The 13,914-nt window shown below is 44.2% G+C and overlaps 1 protein-coding gene across 1 annotated transcript in view; it reads left to right on the forward strand.

Annotated features, from left to right (window-relative positions):
• The first annotated feature begins 1,046 nt into the window (after positions 1-1,046).
• Positions 1,047-13,914, forward strand: part of SF3A3 (splicing factor 3a subunit 3) — a 29,270-nt gene continuing 16,402 nt past the window's right edge. The window contains exons 1-12 of the mRNA XM_004266432.3: positions 1,047-1,316; positions 1,598-1,645; positions 2,948-3,000; positions 3,106-3,211; positions 6,814-6,886; positions 7,262-7,353; positions 8,399-8,481; positions 9,392-9,530; positions 10,808-10,876; positions 11,306-11,373; positions 11,530-11,637; positions 12,779-12,848. Coding sequence (XP_004266480.1) covers positions 1,221-1,316; positions 1,598-1,645; positions 2,948-3,000; positions 3,106-3,211; positions 6,814-6,886; positions 7,262-7,353; positions 8,399-8,481; positions 9,392-9,530; positions 10,808-10,876; positions 11,306-11,373; positions 11,530-11,637; positions 12,779-12,848 — 1,005 coding nt within the window. The 5' untranslated portion in view covers positions 1,047-1,220. The remainder of the gene's footprint in view (positions 1,317-1,597; positions 1,646-2,947; positions 3,001-3,105; positions 3,212-6,813; positions 6,887-7,261; positions 7,354-8,398; positions 8,482-9,391; positions 9,531-10,807; positions 10,877-11,305; positions 11,374-11,529; positions 11,638-12,778; positions 12,849-13,914) is intronic.

Below are 13,914 nucleotides of genomic sequence, written 5' to 3' on the forward strand. Positions count from 1 at the left end.
TCTCTGTGTATCTGTTTTTATATACACTGTTGTGCCTGTGGCTTTTTTCACTCTGTGTGGCCATATTTCCATTTGAGTTCATACAGATTTTTTAAACAGTTTTATAGAGGTATGAGTTACATACCATAAAATTCACCCAATTTGAGTGTACGGTTCAATTAATTTCAGCAAATTTAATAGATTTGTGCCACTATCACCACAATCCAATTTTAGAACATATCTATCACCTCCAAAAGATTTCTTGCGTCTTTTGCAGTTACTTCCGGTCTCACCTTCAGCAGCAGGCAACCGCTCATCTACTTTCTGTCTCTATAGATTTGCCATCCCGACAGACACTAATGTCCTTCTTTGTGTCTGGCTTCTTTCACTTAGCATGATGTTTTCATGGTTCATCCATACTGTAACATTCCTTTATTGCTGAATAACATTCCATCGTATGGATACACCACATTTGGTTTGTACCTTTACCAGTTAATGGCTTTTGGGGGTTACGCCCTGTTTTTCTTGATAATGAATAATGGTGCTATGAACGTCTGAACACATGGACATACGTTTTCATTTCTCCACCTAGAAGTGGACATATAGACTTGCTTCATTTTTTTTATAGCTGTATAGCATTTTACTGCTTGAATGTACCATATTTTATTTAACCAGTCCCCTGCTGATAGACAATTAGGTTGTTTCCATATATCAAAAAAGAAAAAGAGAGAGGGAAGGAGGGAAGGAGGGAAGAAGAAAAGAAACCCGCTATCATCCCCATTTTACTGACAAGGACACCGATGTCTCGAGAAGGAAAAAACGTTGTCACAGGTCACACTGAGAGCCGGAGACACAAGTTCCGGTTCCCCAGCTCTCATCCATGCTCTTCAACTACTCAGTCCAGGTCCCTACCCGCCCGGCCACGCGGCCGAGGAAGCCAGGTCAGATTCCTTACTGCCAGGCTGGTGGATTTCTGTATGCCCCCTAGAGGCACCTGTAAATCGTTCGGCATCGCGCCACACACCCCCGGCCAGCAGGGGCACTGCAGCCGTCTCCATAGCACTGACTGGGTCTCCTGCGGTGCTCACTTTTCCTCGAGTCCCCGAAGAACTTCCGGCAGCCGCGGAACTTAGGTGACGCCGGACGCGCCGCTTAGGGACGCGGGCGCGCAAGGCAGCAGGAGTTGTTTCCGGCAGTGTCGGTGTTCTAGCTTGATTTGAGGCGGCGGCGGAGGAAGGAAGATGGAGACGATTCTGGAGCAGCAGCGGCGCTATCACGAGGAGAAGGAACGGCTCATGGACGTCATGGCTAAAGAGATGCTCACTAAGAAGTCCACGGTGAGTGGGGCCTGGGCAGGGGCCACCCCTGAGGCTGGGCCCCATGCCCGGGTTCAACCTCTGAGAGTTTTCTTCGGTCCTCAGACCTGCCCCGCGCCCGCCCCTTCCCGGGGCTCCCTACCCGAGCTCTGGCCTAGGTAACCTTCCCCCGGGCCCAGCGCCCAGAGGCCTCTCTGCTTGGGCCACTAAGACCTGAGCGGATAAGCTCCGCCCTTGGGCGGCCTTTCCAACTCCAGAACTCCGACTAACGGTGTCTTGTGTCACCGTTTGCCTTTCTTCAGCTCCGGGACCAGATCAATTCTGACCACCGCACACGGGCCATGCAAGATGTGAGTGCCCCGCTGTCCACTTCTCTTTGGGTCGCGATGGGCTGGAAGAAGGGGGCGGGGGGGTCACCTGGAGCCCTGGACAAAGGTAACCGGGTTGGCCAGTCGAGGGTTTGTATGCCTGCCAAAGGGTGCTTAGCCACCCTTGCTCGCTTCTGTGAATGGGGAACTCTTATTCATTCTTAATTACTTGGAAAGATGCCCCTTAGAGCATTCTGTATCCCATGGATGTGCAATGAGTAGTTACCAGGAGTCAAGCATTCGGGCTTAGAAGGTACTCTCCCTTCTCCCCAAAAGAGAATGCTGTGTATTACTGTTTTCCTCCCAGAACACTGTATTGAAGCATTTGAAGTACTTTTTGCCTACCACACTGCATTTTCCTAGTAATAGTTCAATTTCTTACTTTTAGAAAAGTAATAAAGTCAACATACTGATACGTTTTTATGTTAAAGCTAAGTGGTAGGTAAATGGAGGTTCGTTATACCATGCTCTCTACTCTTGCATGTTTGAAATCTGTTTAGAAAAGAATAAAAGACCTAATCACAGAGTTTCTAATTTTGGGGAGATAATTAGTATTACAAGCCCCTAATCCCTTATCTAAATTCCCAAATCTGAAACGCTCTGAAAACAAAAGGTTTTTTTATTTGTTTGTTCTGGTAATTGTTTAGTGGCAAAAATCTGACTTGATCTGAACAGATGGGAGGCTTTTTATGGTCTTTATCACATTTAATAAGTAATGCGTAAGTTTCACTGCAGAACTATTAACATGTGTTCCAGATTCCACTAGGGATATTGCATGCAGTACCTTCCTGAACTTCAAAATTCCAAATTCTGAAACAAATCTGGTCCCAAAAGTTTTGGAGAAGGGACTACGTACTCATACCATCCTGAGTTCGAATCCAAAAGAAACTGTGCGATGTTTTATTTAGTCTGTGTACTCCTCAGTCAAGCCTTTTGAAGTAGTGAAAATCATCTTGGACCGCCCTTTTATCTTTGAGTGTCTTAGGTGGGAACTGCTGTTTACCAAAGGGTGACGATGGCTCTCTTTTATGACACTTCTAGGGAAAGTTAAATATAGGAACTTTCTGCCACCCCTCAAATCACATCACTTAATCTTCAAAATGACCTGTTTGAAAAAGTAACTAGGAACCAGTGCTGTCTGTTAAAGGTACCAGAAAGAACAGGAACTTTTAACACCATATCTCTTGAGGTTTCCCTGGGCTTTGACAAGAGAGCCTTTGTTGGTTGCTTGGGTCTAAGTTGTACAGATTGCTTCATCCTGATGGGTTTGTGTTTGCCTTTCAGAGGTATATGGAAGTCAGTGGGAACCTGAGGGATTTGTATGATGATAAGGATGGGTAAGTGACAGTCACAGCCAATCCAGGAATTATTGCTTTTGAGGAGCCATGGTTAAAGGACTAAGTTTGTGTTCCGTGTTCTCTGTTTTTTTTCTGAAATTGCAGGTTACGAAAGGAGGAGCTCAATGCCATTTCAGGACCCAATGAATTTGCTGAATTCTATAATAGACTCAAACAAATAAAGGAATTCCACCGGAAGCATCCAAATGAGGTATGACCTCAGAAAGTATTTTCTCCAAACCTGTCCAAAGAGCATACAAAGGAAAGGTGTAAGGAAAGTGGAGGTTGCCACTCAGGTGTCCCTTCAAAAAAGAACTCGCCAGTTAGCTGCAAGCAGCGAAGTTAGGTGACATCCTGCAACTCCAGTGCTTTCAGGATCTCCCTCAGCTTTAAGCTAAGGCCATTCTCTTCCTGGGCAGCCCCCAACCAGTGACTGAGTACAGTGTGGGTACCATGGCCTGGTTATTTCTGCCCATTGTGAGACTCTTCTAGTGAGTAATCTTTGCTCCAGAGTTCCTCATTGGGTTGGTCAAGATTTTGTCCTATCTTCATCATGGTCTGGGCTCTCCCTGCCCAATCCTCCTCTCTCCTTTTTATCTTTAATGGATAATACCCACCCAATAAACCACTTGCGCTCCTAACTCTGTCTTAAAATCTGCTACCTAGAGGATCCAACTAACACAAAAAGGCTTTACTCGCTTCCAGTGATCATTACACCTTCATGATTCAGTCCAGAGGCCTACTCTTTCATGAAAATTCCTTCCTAGTCTACTTTACTCCCCCAATTAATCTTTCCTATCTTTATGATTCTGTCATATTTTATGACAATGAACGTCTGCCCCACTATATTGTAAAATGATAAGGAGCAGGGATTCCATCTCAGTTATTGAAGAATCCATTAAGCATCTTACACAGCTGACCAAAGGAATTCCGGGGGAAGGGGGAGCGAGGCATGGCTGTAGGAGAAGTGGAGAGAGATAGGTCAGTGATTACTCTGAGCTTTTATGACTGTGTAACTAAAAAGTTGTTCCCTTGATAGAAATAAGGAAGAAAGAGGTAACCCACTTGTAGTGGAAATGAATTTTTATGTATGTGGATATTCAGGTGATATTATATGTAGGTAGAAGTGTCCCATGAGCAGTTGAAATTAGGTGACTGGGGCTTGAGAATTACCACATGTACTTGATGGTTGAAGCCATGGATCATAGAGTTCTGGGAGGGAGAGACAGTGTGAAGGGAGACTGTCCGCTTCTGTGTGCCTTGGGGCACACTCTTAATAAGGTACTTAACTGAAAAGGAGCCTGGGAAGCCATCCATCACAGGTCAAATGGCAGCTCCAGGTAATGTCTTACTGAAGCTCAGCCAATGAGTTTCACAAAGGAAGTTACTGGGATCAGCTGTTGTTTTTGTTTGTTTGTTTGTTTATTTGTTTTTTTTACTGCATAGGTCTTTTAAATTTATTTTTATTTATTTATTTTTGGCTGTGTTGGGTCTTCTTTGCTGTGCGTGGGGTCTCTCTAGCTGCGGCGAGTGGGGGCTACTCCTCTTTGGCGGTGTGCCGGCCTCTCATTGGGGTGGCCTCTCTTGCTGCAGAGCATGGGCTCTAGGTGCGCGGGCCCCAGTAGTTGTGGCATGTGGGCTCTAGACAGTAGTTGTGGCACACGGGCTTAGCCGCTCCACGGCATGTGGGATCTTCCCAGACCAGGGCTCGAACCCGTGTCCCCTGCATTGGCAGGCGGATTCTTAACCATTGCACCACCAGGGAAGCCCCTCAGCTGTTGTTGATTGGTAACTGCCAGGGTTGCTACTTTGTTGAAGAAGTGGGAGTGGAAATCTGGTCACAGAGGCACAAATAGATAATGAGGTTACAGTAGTGTGGAGTGTTTAGTATGCATTTGAAAGACTGGCAGAAAAAAGGAGAGGAGAAGCAGGAGGATCACAAGGAAAATAGGGAAGGCATACATAATTCAAGGAGCAGATGGAAAAATGGAGAGACTGAAAATACCAGACAGGAGAGGCTATTTATTGAAGTTAAGTGGAGGTACATGAATGGACTCACACACCTACCTATGTCTCCTCATCCCCTTTGGAAGGTAGAGTATTAAGTCTTTTGGTAACCGAGAGAGAAGGCACAAGTACCATTCTGGTGTGTTAACCTTATCCCAGCCCAGATAGAAAGGTGATGAGGAATAAATGGTTAAATAAATGGTTGGAAGAATGCCTAAGATATACTAAGGGAAAAAAAAATAAGTCTAATTATGTAAGAAACAAAATAATAATCTTGCACTTGCCTGTATGTACTTGCACAAATATATATATTTAAATACCTAGAGCAGTGGTTTCCAAATTTTGCTGTGCATTTGAATCTGGAAGTGTTTAAAAAGTACTGATACCTCCCCACCACTTCTGATTAAATTTGGTATCAAGTGCGTTAGGATTTTTTAGCACTCTCCCAGGTGATTCTATAATGTGCAGCAGAGTTTGGGAATGGCTGACATTTAAAAGTCTGTTGGGTTTCCCTGGTGCCGCGGTGGTTAAGAACCACTTGCCAATGCAGGGGACACGGGTTCGAGCCCTGGTCCAGGGAGATCCCACATGCCGCGGAGCAGCTAAGCCCCTGCACCACAACTACCGAGCGTGCGTTCTAGAGCCCATGAGCCACAACTGCTGACGCCTGTGAGCCACAACTACTGAAGCCCGTGTGCCACAACTACTGAAGCCTGTGCGCCTAGAGCCTGTGCTCTGCAACAAGAGAAGCCACCGCAATGAGAAGCCTGCGCACCGCAACACGGTAGCCCCCGCTCTCAGCAGCTAGAGAAAACCCACATGCAGCAGCAAAGACCAAATGCAGCCAAAAATTAAATAAATGAATAAATTTATAAAAAATTTAAAAAATGAAAAAGGTCTGTTGACAGTGGTTAGCTATTCCCAGGAGAATTATTAAAGGGGAACCTTGCTTTTTTTTTTTAATATTTATTAATTTGGTTGCACCAGGTGTCTTAGTTGCGTCATGTGGGCTCCTTAGTTGCGACACACAGACTCCTTAGTTGAGGCATGCGAACTCTTAGTTGCGGCACACATGTGGGATCTAGTTCCCTGACCAGGGATTGAACCCAGGCCCCCTGCATTGGGAGCACGGAGTCTTATCCACTATGCCACCAGGGAAGTCCAAGGGAACCTTGATTTTTTTTAATATACATATAAATTTACTTGTTTTATTTTATTTTATTTTTGGCTGCGTTGGGTCTTCATTGCTGCACGTGGGCTTTACTCTGGTTGCGGCGAGCGGGGGCTACTCTTCGTTGTGATGTGCAGACTTCTGATTGTGGTGGCTTCTCTTGTTGGGAGCTTGGGCTCTAGGTGCGCAGGCTTCAGTAAGTTGTGGCGTATGGGCTCAGTAGTTGTGGCACACGGGCTCTAGAGCGCAGGCTCAGTAGTTGTGGTGCACAGGCTTAGTTGTTCCGCAGCATGTGGGATCTTCCCGGACCAGGGCTCGAACCCATGTCTCTTGCATTGGCAGGTGAATTCCTAACCACTGCGCCACCAGGGAAGCCCTGAACCTTGATTTTTATTTCATCTTGTCTTTTTGTGTTATTTGAGTTTTTGTGAGCATGTGTTATTTCAGCAATTTTTAGTTAAACAAGGCAAAAAGGAAAAGGGAAAAGCAAGGAAATTAGAAACCAGAAGAAAGCTCCTAAGGAAAAATCAGGCCAAATATAGTGTTAGAAATCCAACTTTCTATGCAGTCCATTCTGTGATATTGCAGCTTCTACGCTGAAAAAGCCACCTGAGCTTCTCCTCTTTTCCCATCAGATCTGTGTGCCAATGTCAGTGGAATTTGAGGAGCTCCTGAAGGCTCGAGAGAATCCAAGTGAAGAGGCACAAAGTAAGTAGCATTTAATGTTTCTATCCAGCACTAGCAGAAGTACAGGTTAATGACCAGAGTTCAGATTTGCCCTCAGAGCCCTGGAAAATGGCCCCAGAGAAATTTATAGCCAGGTTCCCTTACTGATTTCCTCTTTGCTAGACTAGAGAAAAGTCTGGACTAGATTGTCATCCTGAATTGGCCTTGGACAAAATAGTCATTTTGTGCCAGCCCAGCTTAAATTCACTCGCCTGGAGAAGCGAGGTCTGTTCACTTTGTGACTAGAGGGAGATGTTTGGGTGAAGGGCTGCATTATGAAACAATGCAGTCCACTTGAAAAGCCAAGTCCAAGAAAGTGGTCTTTAGTATCTGAATCTTGACATCTGATTCCTTCAGATTTGGTGGAGTTCACAGATGAAGAGGGATATGGTCGTTACCTTGATCTCCACGACTGTTACCTCAAATACATTAACCTGAAGGCCTCTGAGGTAAGACCCAGGAGAGGGGAGGGTGGCTCTGATTCTAGGGGTGAGTCAGGACACTGGGCTGGGGCTACTAGACCTGAAACTATTAGAGTGTCTTCCTTGTGTTCTGGAACCGTTATGTTAGTATTAAAGAGGTGATGTGCTTTCTTGGAATGAAACACTTTTCAAAGTGAAAGTCAGGTTTCTACAGTCAATACAATAAGCATATTTTACTTATCAATAAATTTTGTTTTATTAATACAACAAGCTTATTTTGCTTTTGTAAAAATAAAAAAAAATTTTAAACTCACAAGTACACATCTAGCTTCTGTGTTAGGCACACAGAGTAGTAGGTACATGAAAGATACAAAAACATAATCTCTGCCAGGAGGGCTATTTAATAGCTTTAAAAAGGTATTAGAAAATAACTTACCATAAGAGCTGAGGTTTAATGTGACAGTCTCAGGGTCACAAGGAAATACATGATGAAATTTCTCTTGGGGTTGTGAGGACATGTCTCAAAAGTTGTGACTAAACTTTAAGCTCCTTGAGTACAGTCCTGCATCTGTCTTGTTCTCATCTGTATCCATGTACTTGGTCCAAAGATATTCAGTAAGTGATTGAATGAGTGAACAAATGGCACCTTCTGGGACCTTATTTTAGGATGTAGTGGGTGTCAGTCTTTAAACAGGTGCCCTGTATATATTGGGTAGGCCAAAAAGTTCATTTGGTTTTAAGTAAATATAAAAGACATTTTTCATTTTCACGAAGAACTTTATTGAAAAACATATTCACTAACTGAATGAGCTTTTTGGCCAACCCAATGCTAATGTTCAACAGATGTTTCTTTTAGCTTATGGTTTATTGACTTGATCTTTATTTCACAGAGTTAATTGTGTATCACATTCTGCTCAGTCCAGTGGAATTAACACTCAGTGCGGGAATTAAATACTGGGGGGGGGAAAGACTAAAGTGAGCTGGGCCTTGTTAATCTCATTTATTGGAGATTATATTGCAACTTGGTGCAAACACCTAACTGAATCTCTTGTCATTTCTTTTCTCTTTCCAGAAGCTGGATTATATCACTTACCTGTCAATCTTCGACCAGTTGTTTGACATTCCTAAAGAAAGGAAGAATGCAGAGTATAAGAGGTAGCCATTACTAGTTTCTAGGCCTCTACTGGATTTAACTAGAAGATTGTTTAATGAGAAGGTTTGAGGGCAGTTTTGAATTTTGTTGCATGAAAGGCATATATGAATGACTTCCAGGTTTATTGGAGGATAGGAATTTTGAATGACATGGTTTCAAAACCATAATACTCTGGCTCTGGAAGAATGTGTGTCTATGGGCACGTCCGCGATCTTAGACCCATACTGTTCTTAATGTTGTCTCATTGTAGAAGGAAGTCTCCCATCCAGGTGGCTCTGTGTCTTTGGAGTTGAATGGGGAAAAATTAGACTTTCTCAGATTGTGATTGAAGTTAAGTGCCTGGGTCTGATGTATAGATTTAAGTTTTGTTTGTGTTGTTATTCCCCTGGTTAGTAATCTGTACTCTACCTTCCTCTCTTTTTCTCATTTTCTTTTTACCTAAAATCTTTTAATGTGAGTTAAGACTTTAGTATTTGGAATTGTATCATGAGGATGAAAGAAGATAGGAAAGGTCAGAATCAAGATGACATATTAGGAGAGGGATTTCCCTGGTGGTGCAGTGGTTAAGACTCCATGCTCCCAAAGCAGGGGGCCCGGGTTCCATCCCTGATCCGGGAACTAGATCCCACACGCATGCCGCAACTAAGGAGCCTGCCAGCTGCAACTAAGGAGCCAGCGAGCCACAACTAAGGAGACTGCCTGCCGCAACTAAGACCTGACGCAACCAAATAAATAAATGTTTAAAAAAAAAAAAGACATATTAGGAGAAAGCCAATTGTAAGCTCATTTTTTAAAGTAGTATTTTTACTTGAAAAAACTAGTTTCACTGGAATTGTAAGTATGTTTTACAGGGCATAACAGTATATCAAAAATAGAAACCTTTCTGTCTCTGTGTTATTTACTCCTCTGTAGATATCTGGAGATGCTGCTTGAGTACCTTCAGGATTACACAGATAGAGTGAAACCTCTCCAAGATCAGAATGAACTTTTTGGGAAAATTCAGAATGAGTTTGAGAAGAAATGGGAGAATGGTACTTTTCCTGGATGGCCGGTGAGCTCCAGTGGGGGTGTGGGTGGAGGACATGCCAGGGACGTAAACTAATTATTTTACTGTAATCTTGAGCCTCTGCTTTAGGGCATGAGGTGCTGATCCCCTGAGATCAGTTGTGGCCATGAGATGTTGTCTGCCAAGTATGCTGGGTTTTCTCTGTGTACTTTGAAAGAGATTTGTCAGGGCCCACTTGCCATTGGCTGGGCCCAGAAGTTTCACCAACCATGTCATTACTGCTCTGTGGTTCCTACTGACCAAAAACTGATATAATTATATGCTAGAAATCTTTATGTTTTCATTCCTGGGGACAGACTTGAGTTTTCCTGAAATCTCTGGGAGAGTTTTTCAATCTGTTTTTTTTTTTGCTCTGCTCTTGTAGGCATTTGGTTGTCATTCATACATGTGTATAAGGGGCCAACCAGCACCTGATACGAACACCTCATCTTACTGCACTTTGCTTTCTTGCACTTCTCAGATGGTGCATTTTTTTACAGATGGAGGGTTTGCAGCAACCCTGTGTCAGGCAAATCTATTAGTGCCATTTTTCATTTTGTTATGGTGGTCTGTGATCCATGATTTTTGTTACTACCAAAACTCACTGAAGCCTCAGGTGGCGGTTAACATTTTTTAGCAATAAAGTTTTTTTTTTTAATAAATTTATTTGTTTTATTTATTTTATTTTTGGCTGCACTGGGTCTTCATTGCTGCTCGCAGGCTTTCTTTAGTTGCAGCAAGCAGAGGCTACTCTTCGTTGTGGTGCGCGGGCTTCTTATTGCGGTGGCCTCTCTTGTTGTGGAGCACAGGCTCCAGGCACGCGGGCTTCCACAGTTGTGGCATGTGGGCTCAGCACTGTGGCTCACAGGCTCCAGAGCACAGGCTCAGCAGCTGTGGTGCACGACCCAGCTGCTACGTGGCATGTGGGATCTTCCCGGACCAGGGCTCGAACCCACGTCCCCTGCATTGGCAGGTGGGCTCTCAACCACTGCGCCACCAGGGAAGCCCCGACAATAAAGTATTTTTTAACTAAGGCATGCACATTGTTTTTTTAGACATAATGCTATTGTGTACTTAATAGACTACAGTATAGTATAAACATAGCTTTTATATGCACTGGGAAGCTAAAAAAGTCGTGTGACTTGCTTTATTGTGATACTCGTTTTACTGTGATGGTCTAGAACTAAACCTGCAATGTCTCTGAGGTGTGCCTGTACTTTAGATGACTCCCTTGCCTTCATTCTAAACCTGGGTATTAATAAACATCATATTGTTCTTTCCAGAAAGAGACAAGCAGTGCCCTGACCCATGCCGGAGCCCATCTTGACCTCTCTGCATTCTCCTCCTGGGAGGTATGTTTTCTTTATCCACTGTGCTGGTCTTGCCTGTTCACTCCTCAGAGGGATCACTCAGTCTCCTGTTTTTAATGTGATAAACTTATAAGACATCAGTTCTTGGGTCCAAGCATCTACAAAGAATGTAGAAAGATAAAAAGAATAAAAAGTGTATCCAACTTCTTTGAAAACTATAAACTAAAAATTCTAACCATCTTAAGCTGTAGTGGAGGTAATGGAACACTACCAGTATGGTTATGCATGAACTTAACCCCCCAAGGCCTCTTTGGAGAGTTGGGGCGTACTGCTAGGAGATTGGCTGTGGAATGTGTGGTCTTGCCACAGCTTTAGGAACACCCACACCCCAGCCTGCAAAGATGAAGTTTCAGCATTTGTTGTTACTCCAAGTCTATTTATATAAAATTGTAACTTGTCTCTTTCATACAGGAGTTGGCCTCCCTGGGTCTGGACAGATTGAAATCTGCACTCTTAGCTTTAGGCCTGAAGTGTGGCGGGTAAGAGGCTGGTTTTTCTATCAGAACTGTCTCATTTACTGTGTGTTTCACGATCTTCTAAGTGGCTCTGATTCCCTTGTTCTGTCACCCCCCACTGCAAAGATAAGCAGGCCTATAAAGTAGTCCTGAATTCCTTTGCCCCTTGTGTCTCCTTAGGACCCTAGAAGAGCGAGCCCAGAGGCTATTCAGCACCAAAGGAAAGTCCCTGGAGTCGCTCGACACCTCTCTGTTTGCCAAAAATCCCAAGTCAAAGGGCACCAAGCGGTGAGTGGCTGGGCCCGCACCTCTGCTGACACTTTAAAGTTTTTATTCCCATGCAGAATTCTTACCACAACAGAAATTTTAAAGCCTGTTTTATCACCACTATTGATCCATCGAGAGCCAGTCAGCTCTTTCTCTCTGCTAATGGCAGAGCGTGCTCTCATTGTTATTATAAACCAAAGACAGTCTGTACTCAGCTGACTGAGAGTGGGTGATGTCTGTAAAGTTGAAACTGTGCCCTGGGTACCTTTTGTTACCTCTGTAGCTTATAGAAACTAAGTAGGTTCAAAACTATTTTTCTAAGTACATTTTTACTAATGACAGTTTGTACAGGTTTTTTTTTTTAATAAATTTATTTTATTTTTATTTATTTTTGGCTGCGTTGGGCCTTTGTTGCTGCGTGGGGGCTTTCTCTAGTTGCCGTGAGCGGGGGCTACTCTTCGTTGCAGTGCGCAGGCTTCTCATCGCGGTGGCTTCTCTTGTTGCGGAGCACGGGCTCTAGGCCTGCGGGCTCAGTAGTTGTGGCTCGCTGACTCTAGAGCGCAGGCTCAGTAGTTGTGGCGCACGGGCTTAGTTGCTCCGCAGCATGTGGGATCTTCCCGAACCAGGGCTCGAACCCGTGTCCCCGTGTTGACAGGTGGATTCTTAACCACTGCGCCACGAGGGAAGCCCTGTACAGGGTGTTTCTTATATGTGGTTTTCCTAATTCTCAAAACAATCCCAAAAAGTTATCCTGATTTTTTGCAGATAAGGACTTAGAAAAGTTATGGAGTGTGTCTGTTATCTCACAGTTACTAAGGAGCAAGGTCAGGATTTGGGCCCAAGTCTGCTGGTTCCAGAGCAGAGCTTGCTCTTCTGTACCACATTTCCTTTGTATGTTATAATCATGGAAATTTAAATACCTGGATATGTCTTTCACCTTCTAGAATGAGGTCAAAGGGGAAGCTTCCATGCATTCTAAGAAATAACCTCAGTACTTCTATCAGCGAGTCCTGAGCTGAACAGAGCATTTGCTTTCACAACGTGGTATTTCTCACATGCTTGTAATTTTTAATGCACCCATGGAATAAATGTTCCCAGATATACGGAACAGGGCATTGGGTAAAAGAACCCTTGAGTGATACAGTTTCTTTCTTATTTTCAGAGACACTGAGAGGAACAAAGACATTGCTTTCCTAGAAGCCCAGATCTACGAATATGTAGAGATTCTTGGGGTGAGTAACTGACTCTGCTGAGGGCTGTAAATGCTACAAGTTGGGGAAGTAAGAGAAATATGAATTTGTAGGATTTTTTTTTTTAGGATTGCAAGAGGAAAGATACATATCAAACTACTTCAGCAGAAAATTGGGTTCTCCCAGGGTACCTGGCCCTTTATTGAGGTGCTGTTCTGTTCTTAGGTGTCTGTTGTTAGGTGATATTCCCAAGGTTGCCCAATCCCATGAGGCTAGGCAGAGAGAATAGACTCCCCTTAGTATCCAGATTCTTTGCCTGAGCTCTGGAGTATACCCAGGGGTGACCCAAAAGGCAGATAAGAGTAGCTTTTCAGATGTGATTTATTCTGAAAAGGCATTCCTTATGTGTTCACAAGATTGTGTGAAACTTCTTAGGGCCGGGAGGTTAGTGGTACAGAGCTGGCTGTGAGCTGCTCCTTTCTGAATATTCTTTCAAGAAGAAGCTGAAGTGGGGGTTGCGGGTAGAAAAAGGCCTAACCTGACCACGATGCTTATCTCGGAGAGAAAGAAGGGACAAGTGGGAGGAAATGACTCTTTCAGGGAAGAGAAGGTGGAGGAAAGGGCACCACTCATCCAGAGAAGGTGGTCAGTGTCTCTGGGAGTCCTGCGGAGGACCGGCCTTTCTGGTTGTCTGCTTTGTGTAGTTTTCAACCACTCTGAGCCTTTGCCTCTACAAGTGCTCACATGGTGCTTTGAGCGAGCAGGTGGCTCCGGCTCAGATAGCTGGTCTGCGTGTCTCTGTCAGTTGCCATGGACATTTTCATTCTGCCCTTGTTTGAGGACCACTTATGTAATAGCTTATAAAACTAAGATTCATCTTTTTGTTTCCTTCTATTACAACTGCTTTTGATAAGAAGAGGCTAGCCAGACATTGGATACTGGGGGCGCTCATATTCTCCACAGTAAACCTGCGCTGTGCTAGGGTGGGCAGCAGTCTGTGTTGCCAGTCCTCTGAAGAAGACTGAGAGGCAGATTTGTGCCCCTGACACAGGTGTGCCCACTACTTCTCCCTCCTTTGAGAGCATTTTGCTTTCCCTGCCAGGAGGTG

The sequence above is a fragment of the Orcinus orca genome, chromosome 1 (assembly GCF_937001465.1).
Source record: "Orcinus orca chromosome 1, mOrcOrc1.1, whole genome shotgun sequence".
Lineage (NCBI taxonomy): Eukaryota > Metazoa > Chordata > Mammalia > Artiodactyla > Delphinidae > Orcinus > Orcinus orca.